The sequence below is a fragment of the Hevea brasiliensis genome, chromosome 10, assembly GCF_030052815.1.
Source record: "Hevea brasiliensis isolate MT/VB/25A 57/8 chromosome 10, ASM3005281v1, whole genome shotgun sequence".
Taxonomy (NCBI): domain Eukaryota; kingdom Viridiplantae; phylum Streptophyta; class Magnoliopsida; order Malpighiales; family Euphorbiaceae; genus Hevea; species Hevea brasiliensis.
Window position 1 is genome coordinate 1,888,900 of NC_079502.1, and position 18,887 is coordinate 1,907,786.

The 18,887-nt window shown below is 30.0% G+C and overlaps 2 protein-coding genes across 4 annotated transcripts in view; both read left to right on the forward strand.

Annotated features, from left to right (window-relative positions):
• Positions 1-7,239: 7,239 nt before the first annotated feature.
• LOC110648469 (agamous-like MADS-box protein MADS4) lies at positions 7,240-13,704 on the forward strand. Of its 2 annotated transcripts, none has more exons than XM_021802709.2 (8): positions 7,240-7,713; positions 10,867-10,945; positions 12,297-12,364; positions 12,532-12,631; positions 12,752-12,793; positions 12,865-12,906; positions 13,108-13,244; positions 13,374-13,704. In XM_021802709.2, exons 1-8 carry the CDS (start codon positions 7,529-7,531, stop codon positions 13,447-13,449), a joined length of 729 nt encoding a protein of 242 aa, XP_021658401.1. In that variant the 5' UTR covers positions 7,240-7,528; the 3' UTR covers positions 13,450-13,704. The 2 variants fall into 2 exon arrangements, with proteins under 2 accessions (XP_021658401.1, XP_021658399.1); XM_021802707.2 differs by having other exon boundaries at positions 7,242-7,713; positions 12,294-12,364.
• A 3,495-nt stretch (positions 13,705-17,199) lies between these two features.
• Positions 17,200-18,887, forward strand: part of LOC110648474 (MADS-box protein FLOWERING LOCUS C) — a 34,219-nt gene continuing 32,531 nt past the window's right edge. The window contains exon 1 of one of the 2 annotated variants that reach the window (XM_021802718.2): positions 17,200-17,490. In XM_021802718.2, coding sequence (XP_021658410.2) covers positions 17,306-17,490 — 185 coding nt within the window. In that variant the 5' untranslated portion in view covers positions 17,200-17,305. The remainder of the gene's footprint in view (positions 17,491-18,887) is intronic. The other variant, XM_058128867.1, reaches the window with a different exon arrangement.

Below are 18,887 nucleotides of genomic sequence, written 5' to 3' on the forward strand. Positions count from 1 at the left end.
ATATATGTTGGTAATGGAGTTTTAATCTATAGGATATAGGATTCCTTGTAATTGCACTTGAAAAATTGGTGGGATGATCACTCATCATGCCATTAAATGTGATAATAAGATAGCTAGTAAAATGAAATCTTGCATACACTCAAGGTCGAGGGATGGAAATTATAAAATACGTGTATAATAATTTCATTATAATTACTAATTATGGTAGATTTTATATGGATTTCATCATAATCAACGGTTAAAATTTATGTGTTATACATATGATAATTGTATGAATTAATCTCACAATTGAGACATATTAAAATAAAGTTACTCTTTTCTAGATGCTAATCAATTTCAGGTAGATGACACGAATCAACTGAATCAATTGGATTTAAAATTTTAATTTTAATTAATTTTATTTTAATTAAATTTAATTTAAAATTAATTTTAATTCTAAATTGATTTTAATTGGATCTAATTTCAGATACAAATTGAAAATTTTTAATGAAAAATCATAAAAAATAATAATGGTTGGATGTTGAGAGAAGTCATTGTATTAATAGGAAAAAAAAACAACTTAAAAATGTAATATGCTGAAAAGGTAACAATGGAGCAATTTTTTTTTTTTATTGAAGATAAATATACACACACAAATTTAGTGAAGGAATACACTCCTTAATAAAGTAATTACAATTTTATCAAAGCACGCTGATCCATATAAGACCACGAGTAACTTCACTTTTGGCATATTTAGCCTCAGATTTCTCTCAAACCTCAACCTTTAACTTTCACTTACACTTATTAACTTTCGCTTACACCTACTAACACTTTTAGACGGCCTTTATCTAGAGAAATTATATAATATCATTGTAATTTCACGTAAGCATCTGACATGAAATGACAAATAAATAATAACTAGACATATAAGCAAATATATAGTTATTATTTAAAAAAAAAACTTATATATTTTGCATATTCACTCATTGGGACTCACATATATGTATATACATATTCACTCACTATTAAATTCTCATTCTATGTGGGAAATTTTACATAAAATTACTGCTTTATTATATAATTTCTCCCTTTATTTATGTTTGGTAAGACCTAATTAAAAGTATAATTACATTAAGTTGTTATGCTAAGGAGTTAAAGTTATGCTTCTGCTAATATTTCAAACTTTTGACACGGTGGTAAGCGCTCAATCCTCTATGTATGTATGTATGTATGTATATATGTATTTTTACTAAAAATTTAGTGTATACAGGATATATGTATTCAACACCCGAATCGAAATATTAAAAAAAATATGACAAAAAAATCTGAATTTTAAAACAATTAATAAAAATAATATAATTTCATTTCACATATAATTTCATTAAATAAATCATAAGAAAAATTTATAATAAAGTTAACCATCAAAACAAATCATACTAAATAATTTACCTAATTTAAACAAGTATACTACATAAATTAAAACTCAACTTCATTATAATGATTATAAAAAAAAAAAAAAACTTCATAAATTATATCAAATAATATGCCAAATAACAATAAATTGAAAATTTAATCATAAAATTCAATGGGATTTTGCCAGATTTATGACCCAGTTCTATCTCATTGTAAAGCTAGCCAACCTTTTTTTTTTTTTTTCCTTTGTTATGTTTGATCTTTGTGGATTTGTATTGTATAATTTCATTTGTCAAATTAGTGTGCTTTGGCTTGTGGTTTTATGAAAGAGAGCAAGGAGAAAGAGCGAAAGAGCAAGGCTTTGAGAGATTGGATATGTTATTTGAGAGAAAGAGGGGGTTTACCAAGGTTATTTTTATTTTTATTTTTTTGAAGTAAAAAATGCCATATTAAATTCGACACACTCCCCCTAAAATGACTTTAAAATTTAAATTAAATTTTTATGAATTTTAAAATTTTATACAATTGTGTCTAGATTTAAACATTTGGATTAGAACCCAAAAACACAAAAATATTTGGATTATTATTGGATGGGGTTATTATAAGCTCAAGCTTATATGATAAGGAGTTTAGCAACAAATTCTAATATAAATATTTGATTTAATGATTATTAAAATCGTTCCCATATAAAGTTAAGTTTGGATTAGATGCACTCACTATTATAAGAGAAATTTTTTGGTAGATTTAGTCAACCATATCATTCATAGAGTAAGTTAATTAATAAAATCATTGTATGATAAAATAATCTTGGATAAACATATGATTTAGTTTTTAATTGTATGTAAAATGATAGATAATGTGATAGTCAGAGTCCATCTGTCGTGACTCAAATTTTGAGTCGTACCGGTACTAGAACTTAAATCAGCATAAGGCCCTTAAAGCTCATAGTAAGTCTAACTATTTCTAACCTAAATATAAAGCTCATAATTATAGTCTAATTTTAAGAAAATAAACGGACAGAGTCTTGCCATAAATTAAACTATCCAACGGAGAGTTTTTAACTCACCCGACCTGTAAGCACGAAATAACCCAATTTAGGGAGCTCAGCTCACCCTCACAATTCTCGAGACAATTAAATAATCAAATAGGAGCTCAGCTCTCTCGTCCAAGGTAAATCCTCATTTTATACATCCAAACATACCCACATAATATGTTCACAAGCTTAAAAGAATTAGATTATTATAGTACCAAATAAGATTAGAACACTACTAATACATGTGGAGTTATAGATTATAAATTAAGGAAATAAAATACAATAAGCTGCTGCTATGTAAACCTGCAAGAAAGAAAGCAAATTATTCACAAAAAAGAGTCAACTTGTCATCTGAGAAAAAATGGTTGAACATGGGTGAACGTTCGACTTATAGAGTAAGATAATGATTTTAAATACAATTTCTATAACTATCTAAGCCTAATGCACTCCTATGTATGAAATGCAACATATACATATATTTCCAAACAAGTCAAACAATATTCACACAAAAGATAATTTGGAGTATTCACACACCCGTGTGTCACATCAACACACACACACTTACACATACACACACATATATATATGAGAGTTGATCCCTTATACAGCTCTCTTAATTCCAACACCTGCCAGCAAGATCAACTCGAGCCAGATTTTCTCTTAATAATCTAAATGCGGGGATCAGCGAGATCAACTCAAAGCTGTACTCACCCTGACTTATCCATAAAAAAGATTGTGTCCCAGTGAATCAAGCTCCAGTCGCGACTACCCATCCTACCCATATCCATAAACACATCACACGCATGCCGACACGTACACAGTTTCAAATTGCCTTAAGGCGATGTCCATAACAATATCATCAATTAAATATGCAATATAAGGTATACCTAATAATTAACTATATGCATATATTTATAAGTGAATGCATGGGCATGCCTTGAAGATATAATAATATTGAAATTATAAATAAAATCAATATCTACTCACAATATACCAGATATCACTGTGGCAGCTAGACGAAAGAAGAAGGCTGATTCTGATAATCTAAACAGTTATATTATGAATTTATCAGTAAAGAAATGCGACAGAGTTTTTTTTGTACCTAGGACCTACCTAACCTGTAAAGCAATTCAAACATACTTCTAAAATCAAAGGCCTTAGGCTCACATCTTAACAACATCATACAGTCCCTCCTGGGCTCACCAAACTAGACAATTCTCAAGTAATCACACAATTCAGTTATAAGACTTAAAACTAATATTTTTTCAAAAATCATACAAACCAATTTCAAAAATTCTATAAACATGTCCCGCAATGCTTAACGATGCTATTAAATTATTGCAAAATGAATTATAATTTTTTGGCTGCCTATGAATATTTTATGAATTTTTATCCTAAGCCCAACATTAGGTAAACAGGGCAATTTTGAGTTCGGGATTACCTACGCCAATTCTGACACTTGAAACGCATCCGGAACATCTGAAAATGTTGGGAAGCACTGTAATAGTGACCCACTTCTGAAGTGGGTCCGGCAACTCGCTTGTCCGGCCCGAAAATATAATACCGATCACCATTATAATTTCTACAAAACGAGAACACCTACGCGAAGCCCACAACAATAAAGGTTAGAATATAATTTTTTTTAATTAAACAAACTCATTAAAGGCCCGAAAAAATACTGCAAAGCTCGTGGGATCCTCAAAAATTTCGGTGTAGGAAAAATTTTAAATTTATGTCTTTGTAAAGCTCTCGCTGAGTGGAGGGTGCTGGTGGTTTTGTAATCTTCGTGAGGTTCACGGTTTGGGAGAAATCTAGCCCAAAAATTGAAATGGGCTAAAACTTCTCCGACTTGATTCGCACAAACCGCTCGATGAAAATTGGTGTTCTAAGTGTCTATGGAAAACTATCGGAGAGTAGAATGCAAAAGGGACTAGACCTAATCCAATCAGTGCCCGGATCGGCTAGAATCAGGCAGGAAAAATGAAAAGTCGCCCGACTCAAGGGAGGACTTTTGGAGCGATTTTCTGGCTAGCTGGAGGGGCGGCCAGTAGCGGGGGAGGTGGCTGAGGGTGCTCCAGCATGGGAGGAGCAAGGGAGGGTGGCCGACCGGCGGTGGGGAAGGGAGGAGAGAGAGGAAAAAGAGAGACAAGGAGAAGAGGTGATGCGTGCAGGAGGGGAAAAGGAAAAAAAAGGGGATCGATCTGATTTGACCGGTCTGATTCTATCTTATTGAATTCTGCAGATTCGATTTAAGATACCTGAAAATTGATTTTTACTTTACCCTAAGATCCAAAACGAAACTCGAAAATTCTAAAAAAATTACAGAAAACTCAAAAAAAATTTGTGGAGTCCAAATATATTTTTAAATTTGCCACATAATCTTTAAATTATTTTTTAAAAATTGATAAAATTAATTACCTTGAAAAATAAAAATCTGATTTTGAAAACCTAGAAGATTTAAATTAATTATCATAATATTTAATATATTAAAATATTATAATTTTACATATAAAATAATAATTTAAAAATTCAAGGTGTTACACAATCTATGAATCTCTCTTATTGTAATATGAACTTTATTTATTTATATATTTTTTTATTTAAAAAGTTTGAATTTCAAACTTCGAGAACTATTTGAGTTAAAGCTAAGAAACTCTAAATCATAGCTGAAAAAAAAAAAAAAAAAAGAAACTCTAAATCATCAAATATGAAAGTCATGAGAAATTTCTGTAGCTTTCCTATGAAAACCCCATTTAACAGAATGCCGTCTGTGATTTGATTAATTTCATCATCTGAGAATTAGAGAACTTTTCTTTTATCCTCTTAACCAAAAAAGGCAAATTTCCCACATATTTCATGACCAAATAAGCCGTATAAATTACGGGTAAAAAGTGCCAACCAGCCATGTAAGAACTCATCGATCAGCTTCAGTTGAATATGCGTAGCTAGCTGAGAAGCTACAAAGCAAACTTGTTGACGATAAGGGAAATTTTATTTTGGTAAAAGTTCATTCGAAATTTTCCTTTTCTTAATACGTTAATCGTGTGGAACTACTACTTTGAATATATATATGTTTCTTCCTACTAGTCAAATTTAATGAAACACGTACCCTTAGCACTTCACCTTTTTTCCTAGTGTTATGACTTTGTTGGCCTTGTATTATTGATTTCTTTTAATTAAAATGATGATGGAATTTATCAATTAAGCTTTGAAGATGAATAAAAATGATCTTAGGTGTTTGAACAAAGATTCATTCCATTAATTGAAAGGCCTAAAGACAATTGGTTTACAACAAAGTCAAAAAATAAAGATACAGAAAATGATAAAATTTTTGTCTATAACCAGTTCATTATATATAGATTCAGCATATAATATACATGGTGAGACTTACATGTAAAATACGTAAATTATATCTTAAATCCCTATTGATCCGACGCAACTTAGCCAAAGAAAACACAATTTGACAATAAGCCCAAAACAGTCTGAGACTAAGAGTAAAGAGCACTATTTGCCCATAACACAAATTGGAGATGAAGTAGATCATGTGTTTCAGGACAAGCCAACTAGGTACAAGTTCCAAATCGAAGCAAGCAACCAACACAACCCTTAGATTATTTTTCTCACACAAACCAGTTTCTTATGGTGCTTATTAGAAACCTTCAAGATTGCTTAAAATTGCCAGATATATGAGTTTTGTGAAAAAATAAAAGATAAAAACCACTACCACCTATATAGCCTCTGAGAATATCTTGTAGTGCCACCATTTGATGCTTTCTTATCTTTAAAGCATATAAGAGAGTAGTAAAGCTCGAGATTATTAAACCTAAGGAGAAGAAATCAAGATTAGATCTTGAAAGAAGAATAATTTTATATGCTTCAATGGTGTACGTCTTGTAACTTCTATATATTTTGTACACACAAATGATCATTTTTAGGGCTTAAGTGCAAGTCATCTTATACCAAATGAGCAAGATGTAGAGGTTGTTGATAAATTACCATGATATGTTGCCTTTTAACTCTAAGAGTATGTTGCTTATTAATTCAATAAATAGATAGATTAGAGTAAAAATTACCTTGGACATAACAAATAATAACTATATTTAACACAAAAGCAATTAATGTAATTAGAATATCACCATGATTGTATATATTAACCTCTATATATTAATGTCTCAACAATATGAGTAAAACATGTTTGATTTATAAGAGTATTTTTGGCTTTTAATTCAAGAAAATTTCACTACTCTCTTATTCGTAAGTTGGGTTTGGACTTTTGGCGAACGTTTCACAAATTTAAGTAATTTAACTCAAAGAGGATTAATTCATGCCCAGCATGGCATATGGGTTTCAAGTCTTGGCATCAAACAATTGGTAGTAGCTATACATTTTTCTAATTTCTAAACAAGCAATAGGGGATTCCTTTTTGTGAAATTAAGCCAATTAGGAAAAAGAAAAATTTGAAGTAAAGCCTTAGCTTTTATATCTCGAGTTTGAATAAACCAACGAAGAGCATGAAGGTGGTGCGGGTATTAGCTTAAATGGATGGGAGGAAATATAGTAAAATTCACCCTGTTTAAGGTTCGGTCACATGACTGCCCGAACTCGAAAATGATGAAGCGGATTATCGGACGCCTTCACACTTTATCTTTCGACACGTAGCAAGACCCTGACCCACTTTTGCATTTATTGCCACCAACACTGGCGTTTCCCTTCTTTCTCCCCTTAAGCCATTCTGTGTTTTCCCTCGAGATTTCACACTTATCCACCGTCCGATCCATACACTTCACATCATACACGTCCAAACAGTAGAACTACTTTGATTTTAATAAAGGACTAGGTTTTGTGATTCCCTCGCGTTGCTTAGAGTCATATCATTGTTTAAGGAGAAAAGAGAGGCTTCATATAAATTTTTTAATTGGTTTTTTTAGATTCTTGTGAAGGGTATAGCTAGCTAGGTAGCTTACAGTCTTACACTAGGTGGGTGGTGAGAGAGAGGGTATATAAATAAAGGGGTCACAGAGCCAGAGAGAGAGATGAAAAGAGTAGAATCGTTGGGTGTGAAGAATTTTTGTTAAAGATAATCAAAAGAAAAGGAGGAGAAAAATGGGGAGAGGTAGGGTTGAGCTGAAGAGGATTGAGAACAAGATTAACAGGCAAGTGACCTTTGCAAAGAGAAGAAATGGGCTTTTGAAGAAAGCCTATGAGCTTTCCGTTCTTTGTGATGCCGAGGTTGCTCTCATCATCTTCTCTAATAGAGGAAAGCTGTACGAGTTTTGCAGTAGTTCAAGGTATATCACCAAAACAACCAAACTTCGTAGTAGTACCCCCCCAATACACTAAAAAAAGCTCCTCTTTTCCTCTTCTCTCTCTGGTAACCCAACTCACAGCTAGCTAGATTCTCTCATTTCTTTGATTCTTTTTTCTTGTTTTGAAATCTAACTTTAGATCTTGAGAGCTTAGTGAGGTGATTTTTGCTGTTTTCAGTGTTGGTTTCTTTGAGATTTTGTTTTGAAAGAAAAGAAAAAAAGAGAGAGAGATAAATAAAAGTTGTGTTTTCTTATCGCTGTTGAGGTTTTCCGTTTCCGTGAATGTCTTGGCGTTTATAGCAGGTTAAGTGTGTGATGTTAGATCTGCAAGTAAAGAACCAATAAAAGAAAGAGAAGAAGAAGAAGAAGAAGGAGAGAATATCACTGTTATATTGACCCTATTTTATTTTTCTTTTGTTTTGGTTTCCCATGTCTTTGCCTTTTCTTTCCCTCTTTTTTCCTCTTTTGTTGAATCTCTGAATTTTCCTTTTCTGTGTCTTGAATTTCTCTGTGTATGAAAAAGAAAAAAAAAAGGATTTAATTTGATTGATCTGTTGCTTTTCAAAGCTCTTGAAAGTCTGATCATAGCTGATTTGGAGTTTCCTCTTAATTAAACAAAGCTCAGAAATTTTTATCTGTTAATTTCTTTAGAAAGCAATACGTTGTTTATGGAATTTTGTTTACTTTATTTTTGTTTCTTTTCCTCAAGGTTTCTTTGAGTTTCTTTTGGCTTAAAATTTTCTTTTCTAAAGCTTTCATTGCTTTGATTTGATCAGTTATTTCACTTCTGGTTCAAGAAACTTGCAATCAAATTGATCTCTCTCTCTCTCTCTCTCTCTCTCTCTCTCTCTCTCTCCGTCTCTCTTATCCGCAATTTCTGATCTTAGGGTTTTGTTTCACTTTCAAAATCTAAGTTCATGACATTTTTGTTTTCATTTTATAATTTCAAGAATTTTTTGTTGGCTTTTGTCAGCTGCATCACAAGGGAAAAACCAAATTCATACAATGACAAATGGTTAATTTATTGCTCACTTCCCCATGAATTTTGTTTCAGATGTTTTTGGATCAATCAAGCAGATTGAGAACTTATGGCTGCTCTTCTTTTTCTCCTGCTCTTTCAGATTAGTCCTTTCTTGTTAGGAGCTTCTATCCTTTCCACTGGATCATAAACTTATCTCCCTCTCTCTCTCTCTCTCTCTCTCTCTCTCTCTCTCAAGTTTTCTATCAGTTTATCTGATGGAGACGTTTAGGGTTTTGATCTTCCCAAAGCTACTATGAATTTAGGGTTTTCTTTTCTGCAGACAAGTCCTATATATCTTTCTGTGGTCTACAAGAGTCTTATTTCTTTCCGATGTGAATTTATGTTGTTCATGATATGTGTTGAAGTCTGCAATTGAGTTTAAGTGCTTTGGAGTGATCAATCTAATGTCCACAGTATGCTCAAATTCCTCTTCATTAGCACCTCATAAGATCCAAGTGTTATTTATTATATTATATTATATTATAATATAAGTGCTCATTTTAGGGTATCCCTATATCCCTTAATCCTTTAGAAGTTTAGATCCCTTCTTTGTAAACATACATACAAAATTCTGGCACTAAATATTGACATAGATCATCATAGACTAAAATGAGGGTTTTGCATCTGTGTCTTTGGGTTTAATTTGTTAATTGTGACAAAGGAGGAGAAGGAGAACATGAAAATGGTCTCCTCTTGCTATTGATTTAATGGATCAATAGGATGTGTTTCACAAAAACTGCTTGAATTTAAAGGATTTCAGTATTTCTCTATTTTTAATATTTTGACCTTGGCCTTCTCAGTTAACATTGCAGAAATGGAATTGCAACTACTTAATTTTAGATTGTCTAGTTCATCAGGAAGAGAAGAAAATAAAATTTTAAAAAATCACTTGAAATTTTTGGACTTCCTCACAAACTTCTGCCAAGATTCCAATATTCTTCTTTAATTGCTATCATCCTTATTATTATTCATTCCAAAACATTATTGTTGAGATTTGTCACCTAATTCATCCACTAGCTGATGATATATTGCTAGAAAACTTGCTTCCTATAGGCATATCAATTTTTTTTTTTATATCATTTTTGAAAGACCTTTTTTCAACAGACTTGAAATCTTCATCCTCATGGACTAGCATTACAACTATACATGGGAATCAGAGAGAAAGGGGGGAATGGGGTATGTGACCCTATTTAGGTTTTGAATTGCCAAAATGAATTTTAAATGGAATTGTAATTGGTCCTAGTGAATAATATTCTCGTCAACTTCTTTCATTTCCTGAACAAATTTTGTGAGATATTGTTGCTTGAGTTTATATTCTTACGCTAAGCTTTCTTTGTTTTGCAGAAAATAGAAAATATTTTCTTATAAAAAAATTTTCAAATTTAGAAAATGAATCAACAAAAATATTTTTCAGGTTAAAGGAAAGATTAAATTATTTTTAAAGAAAATGGCATCATTTTTTTTCAAAAAAAAAAAAAGAGAAAATGACTTCTTCTTTTCAAAAGAGGGAGTCATTTTCTAAAATTTGATAATCTTATGAAAATGTGAAAATACTTGTACATATATGACACACATACATACCATTGTAACTAAACAATTTCAAATATTTTCATGGAAAATATTTTTCATATACAAGTTATCAATTTTTTACGAAATAAACAGAGCCTAAAATTACAAAATTAAATTATCTTGAATGTTATCTACTTTATTTGTTGCCTTTTTATTGGTGATTGCGGAGAGAAGACCTGGAAATCATTTGATATAAATTTTTTTTGTTATGATTGATTTTCATGAACATTTTTGCTCAATATTCTTTTTGAGTGTAATCTCAACTGCCAACTAAAAGCCATTGACTAGGCATATTTCTCTACGATGCATTTAGTTTCTTGATATATTAATTTGGGATTGATCACTATTGATCTATCAAAAACTCAGATGACTTGTAACCAATCTAGTTGGTCCTCTTACTTCCCCAATATTGACAAATTCTTTATAAGCAATCAAGTTCTATATGTTATGATTTTTGCATCAGTAAGTGTAGAATTTTATATGCATGTTGAGGCCAAGATACCTTTTTATTTTGTGTTTTTTTGTTTTAATTGGTTCAAATTTAGCATGCTCAAAACACTTGAGAGGTACCAGAAATGCAATTATGGAGCACCAGAAACAAATATATCCACAAGGGAGGCTCTGGTAATATTTTCCTCCTCTTTTATTCTCTCAATTTCCCTATTTCTGTCAAATTTAAGTATATGAAATTGGTTACTATTTTCCATATGCAGAGACAATCAGGTTTTACATAGTAATTAAGAGACATATGAAATTATTATTATTTTGTTCTCATTGCAGAAACTTAGCTTGCACAAACCATTAATTGATTGTTTAGGGTGAGTGTATTGAGGAAACCTCTGACTTGAGACAGATCGGTGCACCTTATTAAGTTTATATATATATATAGAATTCTTTAATTTTAATAAAATTGCTATTTCTTATAAAAAAAAATCATTAATTAATTCTTTCAAACAAAAAGTAGAAATTTTTAAATTTTGATTTTAATTTAAATTTAACATATTTAAGTTTTATAATTTTTTTTTATTTGACTCAATTTGATACTCGAACTGAAAATGTTATATTTTTATAGATTACTCTCATATCATTGAGGTAAAAGTCAATGATTTTATTATAAAATTATTATTGCTTATCAAAAAATACTTATTCCCAATGCATATATTTAATAATTTTAGTCCTACTTAACTTGAAATCCTTAATGCTATCATTAGGCTAACCTTAGATCTTTACATTTCACTTCTTAATTTTGTCTATTGAAACTACATCATATTCAGAACACCTCACACCAAACAGCCAAATATAGAGTGAATAAATAAATAAAATCTGAAATCTTGCTATAAACCTTCTCCCCATTGGTTAGAATTAGAATCCTCCTAATGGGAATACATTTCAACTTTTGGCCACAATTTCATATATATATATATATATATATATATATATATATATATAACAAAAACAACTTAAAATCAAAAGAAAGAGATGAATGGATGAGTGACATATGATGAGGGGTTGAAAATTTTCAAAATGAACTTACCTACATTATTAATTTTACCAAATTTAAATTTTAAAAATGAAGCCACAATAGAGGTAATTTTCTTCTTTGTAATTAATCTAGTATGGATTGGCTTAAAAATCATGTATCATGCTTGCATTGAAATAATTATGATACTCTACTGGCAGTTGTTTGATATATATAATATAGCACTTTGTTAAGAAGAGTAACACAGTGCACAAAGTATCTCATATTTATGAGTTTTAGGGAGATTTGATGTATGCAGCCTTACCCTTACTTTATAGATAGACTGCCTGTGACCTTCAGGTTATAAGCGGAGTAACTTTACCATCATACTAAAGCTACCCTTAATATAGCACCTTGTTAGTTGAAAAGAAAAAGAAAGAAGAAGTAAAGTACATATAATTATTCTGAATAATTCATACTTCAAATTAAGAGAATTTTTTTTGCTGTGATCAGCAGGAGCTAAGTAGTCAGCAGGAATATCTGAAACTAAAAGCTCGCTATGAAGCCCTGCAACGGTCTCAAAGGTGAGAGATTAGCCCATTATCTTTCTTCATGCACCATTAATTTTATCATCCACGTACTTAAGCTCTCCAGCTAACCCGTGATTTTCGCTTGAAAATTCCCATATTTAAAAAAAAAAAGATGTATGAACTTTGAATATGATACATTTATGTTCTTGCTGTTGCACTAGAAATCTTCTGGGAGAAGACCTTGGCCCTCTAAGCAGCAAGGAGCTTGAGTCACTTGAAAGGCAGCTTGATATGTCATTAAAGCAGATCAGATCAACGAGGGTAAATTGGCTTCATATGCACAAATATAATTTAAGTCGTAACTTTGTTATGTATATAGAAATTTAAGAATTTGTAGATTGTTTTATGTCTCACCTTCATCAATCCTTCACCTTTGAACAGACCCAATGCATGCTGGATCAGCTCACTGACCTACAACGCAAGGTATATATAGAAAAATCTGAAACTTTTTCATCTCTTTTTTTTTTTTTTTTTAATTGGATTCTTGCATGCAGGAACACATGCTGAACGAAGCAAATAAGACCCTGAAACAAAGGGTAGGTTACATTTCCAACTATATATAACAAAGAACAAAGAACATATATTATTTTGGTCATAAGGCTTCCTTCTTGATTCAGAGGATTTAAGCGTAGCTGTTTCATATTTTAGTTCATTTACCATGATTTTTCTAGCTTTGAAAAAAAAATAAAGAGCATATATCAATCTTTATCCAAGTTAATGAGTTGGTGGCATTGCAGCTTGTGGAAGGATACCAAATAAATTCAATGCAGTTGAATCCAAGTGCAGAAGAAGTGGAGTTTGGCCGCCAAGCAGCTCAACCTCAGGGAGATGGCTTCTTTCATCCACTGGGGTGTGAACCCACTTTACAAATTGGGTATGCTTAGCTAGCTAGTCTCTGCTTTTAATGCATTAATTAACTAAGTATACAGGAATTAACCTTATATTGTGGAAAGAGGAGAATTTGTTTTCTTACTACTGCATTTTGATTCCACTGAAATGGCAGATACCAGCCTGATCCAATAACAGTAGTCAATGCTGGCCCAAGTATGAATAATTACATGCCAGAATGGTTACCCTGATAAGAAGACTACTCTCTCTCGCAGAGCCATTGGTATCCATTCCTTTTCATAAGAATCAGCAAATTTATATTTTGTATGGTATTTTGATGATGAAACAAGCACTTGTAATTTGAATTTCTATACCTTAATTAGGAAACAATATGCAAGTAATGTTTTATGTGTGTGTATGTGTATAAGCACTGCACTACTTTTAGCAGATGCAGGACATTGTTTTAAAATAATTATCATTCGCATAATTTTAGACCATTTAATTAAGCTGTTATTTTGTATCTATTTCATAACAAACCCTAGTTGAGACGGCTCATATATCTGATCCAAATCCCGGAGGGACAACGCAGAAAAGAGAACAGCGCCGCCGCTATTCACCGAACGCCTCTTACCGAGAGAGAGAGAGAGAGAGAGACCACACCAAAGTGAAGCACTTTAATCAAGCAGTGCATGGCTTAATCGTCTTACCTTATATCAGTCACATTGTTGTCTAGATTATGGGCTTGGCTTGTGCTTCATTGCGAAGCCCTAACTTCTTCGTCTTCTTCCCTTTTTTTTTCCCGCGAGGCCCAAAAATTATTCGCCTGTTCCATCGAAGTGGACCACCACCATGTCTAGCTTTATTAAAAATATCAATGGGACATTGTCAACCATCAAATGCCAATTTTTATCTCATAATTTTAATTATATTTGACTTTTTTTAATTTCTAATTTTAAAATTAATAAATTATTGTTATTAAGTCTAAACCAACAAAGTTAAATATTTTTCACATTATTTTTTATTAGAGTGAAGAGTGTAATTCACCTATTAATTAATTTAATTAAATATATTAAATTAATATAAAAAAAATATCTTTTAAAATTATCTGGTGAGAGAATTTAGTCTTGGAAACATAAAATGTTCTATGAATATCCTAACGTATTAAAAAAAATATTAATCTAATAATAGAGATTAAAATGAAATTAATCACATGGTTTAAAAGTTAATCTATAAGTATCAATAGTTGAAAAGTATTTGAAGTAAATATTATTTATAACTTTCATGGTGTAGATATACAATTAATAAAAATAAAATTATTTAGATGTCAGCAATCACATACCTATACATATAGTATTGTTTTTAAGTAGTTATACACCGATTTGTGTCCGTGAAATTATTAAGTGCACTCAGACCAATAAATTTTAGTGTTGATTATATTTATACAAATGTGTATTTTTTTATAAATCACATCTTATGAGTGTATTGTAGTATTTGCCATCAATTCAATATGGAATTTGGAGGGTTACAGGCTGCATTCTTAGGAGGAATCAAAATTTTGTTTATTGTACAAGCTAGCATATTGATAAAAAAAAAATTAAATAAATCATTTATATAATGAAAAATTAATTATTTATTAGCTTTTTTTTTCTTTTATAATTAAATATATTATCTCACATTAATTTAAAATGATAGCTTTATACCTTTTGAATTAACTTTTAGAGTAAAGTTAGGTTCGATTCATTTTTTTTTTTACATAATATCATAATCTATCCTACTTTTATTTACTTATGAATTTTATATTATAAATTTTCATATCTAGTATAAGGAATATATTGTCCTACATTGATTTGAAATAAGAGTTTTTTACTAAATATAAAATCTAAGTGAATGTGTAATTTTAAATTAATTTTTGAGAAAAAATTAAATTTAATGTATTTTCCCGCAAAATAAGTTTTTTCTTATTAATAATGGAAACTTTGAAAAAATTTGAGGTTCCCATAATATTCAGCATAATAATGAAATTCATGTCATTGTCAAGTTGTAGTTTTGCACGTGCGGAATCTAACATTCTTTGTAATTTGTTTGTGTGCAAAAAGATGAAAGATGTGCCTTCTTTATACGCTATTATGGATGTTAAAAGATAAGGGTATTTCAGAGTAAGATAAATAAAATAAAATAAAATAAAATATTTTATTTTATTTTTTATAAAAATTATAATATATAATAATTTTATATTATTTAAATTAAAAAGGATGAAATAAAATATAAAAATTATTTAATATTTTACCATATAAAGAGATATAACAAGTAAATAAAGGTTTTGAAAACTTTTAAAAATCCTTTACTTTCAAACAAGTAAATCATGGGTTCATTATTTTAAAAATCATCCATCACTTCTACAAAAAAGTATTATGGTTGAGAGAAAAAAAATTCAACAAAAAAATTGTCAAAATAATAAAATAAAGTTAAATAAATGGTCAATTTTAAACGTTTTAATATATTATTTTTTTATTAAATTAGTGATCAATTAAATTAAGTGAAGTGTATAAATATATATAATAATATATATACTAAATAAATATATATTGTTACAATATTTGTAATTTTATCACAACTTCTTATAAATTTATATTTTAATTTAATATATTACATAATTAATTTCAAATAATTAAATATATTGAGAATATATTTTTATTTTTTAAGATATATATATATATATATATATATATATATATATATATATATATATATATATATATATAATTAATATAAAAGTAACATATATTCAAACTCAACTCAATAGGATTATTTAGTCTAATAATTTTAAATCCATCAATTTTTAAGTTTCTCTTTATAATTATTCTTTTCTTCACTAATTTGACAAGAAAATTAATAAGAGGGACGTAAAAAATTATGAGTTAAAAATCAGACATTAAATAATATATTTAAAAAAAATTAAATAATTAATTTTATCAAAATATAAATACTAAATTATGTATATACTAAATCATACATATATATATATATATATATATATATATATATATATATATATATATATATATATAAGGTTAACCCGTTTGTGCTATTTCCGCGCCTTCTAGCAGATATTTTGGGTGGGTGCCCAGATAATAAGAAACGGAGGCTGAGATAAAGACAAACGCGTCCACTTGACCGACCGCACACCTTTGTGTTTGTAGCAGAGAGTGACAGCTCCTTTTTTCATATTTATCTTTCTATTTTTAGTAAACAACCCATTTTTCTATTGTTCGAAAAAAAAAAAAACAAAACTCCTTTTTCTATTTATTGCAACCGATTTTTTTTCTCTCAATTCTCTCCCACAATTTCGCTATCTTACAGGATATGAAGATATAATTTAATATAATTAATTATTTTATTACTATACCTTATCAAACAAAAAATTAAATTATTTTTTATTATTTTATAAGTAAATAATTTCATGAAGTAAAATTTAATCAAGAAAATTTTTATAATTAAATAAACACACTTTTGAAATTATCTTTGCTATAAAAGTTATGTGTTGTTTAAAAAGATGAATGACTAATATTTATAAATATATAAATTATTTTATATAATTAAATATATATATATATATATATAATAAATTAACACATTTAATTTTTTTTGTTAATTAACATTTAACTTTATTAAAAGTATTTTTAAAATAATTATAGATAATATATAATAAGTATATTTCATTCAAGGTGAACAAATTTTATACTGTAATATTAAATTATTTGCAAAATTATAAAAATTTTAAATCTAAATTTTAACTGAAATTAAAAATTTTAAAAAAATTCAGAGGATTGTTCTTCCGTGCAATGCTGGTACTTTTTGGACTAACCGTTATGACGGAGGCTCGCCCAATGGCCGGAAAGCGGAGAGAGCCGCAAAGGGAGAAAGACATGCGAAGTACCACGTGTCAGCAAGGCAAACATTTCCATTTTAGACCTTACCTGACCGACCTTCCATAGTCCACTACATTTTTAAATGCAGTCCCAACAGGTATCTATCCCATTTCACTTTTTTCTTCACACTTCTCTTCTGCTTTTCCTCTTGCAAATTGGGCAGGAATTTTGATCGAGCATGGGGCGGAAGAAGGTGGAGATGAAGCGAATCGAAGACAAAAGCAGCCGTCAAGTGACTTTCTCCAAGAGACGAAACGGATTAATCAAGAAGGCTCGCGAACTCACCGTTCTCTGCGATGTTCAAATCGGTGTAATCGTCTTCTCCAACAGCGGCAAGCTATATGAATTCTGTAGCACTGGCAGGTACGCCTCCTCCTTTTTTCCACTTTCTGTTTGGTTCCTTCGAAAATACCTGTAAGAAAAAGCATCCTAAGTCTTAAAAACGCTAGAAAATGAGCTTTTGAGTTGTGATTCTACAGCGCTAGTATCAAGTAATATTTGTGCTTGCTGATAAAAAAAAGAGTAATGTTTATGCCCTTTTCTCTTTCAAAGCTCCCTAAATTTCCCATTTTTAATCTTTATATCTTAATTACTTTTTCCATTATCTCTTTTTATAGGGATTTGGTAAATTTTGTATTTTAAATATATCTCTCTCTCTTCACTCTAATGTTTGACTTATCCACGTCATATTTTTTATATATGCTTCATTTTGTGCTATTTTTCTGTGCTTAACGTGTGGTCGTTTCGTGGTTATATGATACTTCTACACATTCCTCACAAAGTCGCTGTTTCTGTTGTATGTATATACGATACTCCATTAATCAGCTTCTTCACTTTCGCATTGCAATTTTGTCTCTCTTCTATCGGTATAGATAATCCGTAAACGAGATCTTTGATTGCCAACTGCCTTGCGCGTGTGTTTTTATGCTGTTTGTACGCAACTTCTCTCGTTCCCTCTTCACGATCTTTCTCCATTATTCCTGTTCTGCAAATTCAGTGCTAATTTGTTTGCTATATCTCCTCCACTCTGTCTCTCGATTTCTCTGCATTCTAAGAATGCTCTTTTAAAATTTTCTAGAACTTTTAGCCTTCTAGAAACTTCAAATTCCTCGGTTCTGTCAGTGCCTACACGTTCATTAAGAAATACAAAATGGAAAACTGCTAGAATTCTACAAATCTTAAAAATATCATTTGCAAGCTATAGTATTCTAACGTTTACCAGTTACCATAACTCTTACCAGGATTTATGACCACTAATCATAAATATAATTATACAGTAATTTCGACTTCCACATTATGCTCATCACTAAGCCGCTAGTTTGTTGATAATTAAATAATTAACTAAATTCAAATTTCACTATATGACGTTTAATGGTATATATCTTTTTATCAAATTTATTTTTTTTTAATTTACTACTATTATTATTACTTTATAATAATATATATTTTTATTTCTTGTACAACACATTGAAATTAAAGGCTAAAAAAATTATATATTTGTTAACATTTATGGTTTTTTTTTTTTTATTAAGGCGAAACATTCATTAAGATAAATCCGTTTATCAAGGCAAAAGATTCATTAAGATAAATTCGAATATAATACATCAGAAAGGAAAGCAGGAGGGACAGGATCTCACTCTTGAAGACTAAGTTGGGAACTCACAAGCTTTGCCAGACAATGATCAACTTAATTCGCTGATCTAGGCACAGAAGCAATAGATTATGATCTAAGCTCTTGTAAAATAGAAATACAATCTGAA

Excerpts from the sequence above, each read along its gene's own strand:
- LOC110648469 (XM_021802707.2), top strand. The coding sequence starts at position 7,529 with ATGGGGAGAGGTAGGGTTGAGCTGAAGAGGATTGAGAACAAGATTAAC. Across the intron at positions 12,632-12,751 it reads AGCAGATCAGATCAACGAGG|ACCCAATGCATGCTGGATCA; the intron begins GTAAATTGGCTT and ends ACCTTTGAACAG. Across the intron at positions 12,794-12,864 it reads TCACTGACCTACAACGCAAG|GAACACATGCTGAACGAAGC; the intron begins GTATATATAGAA and ends TCTTGCATGCAG.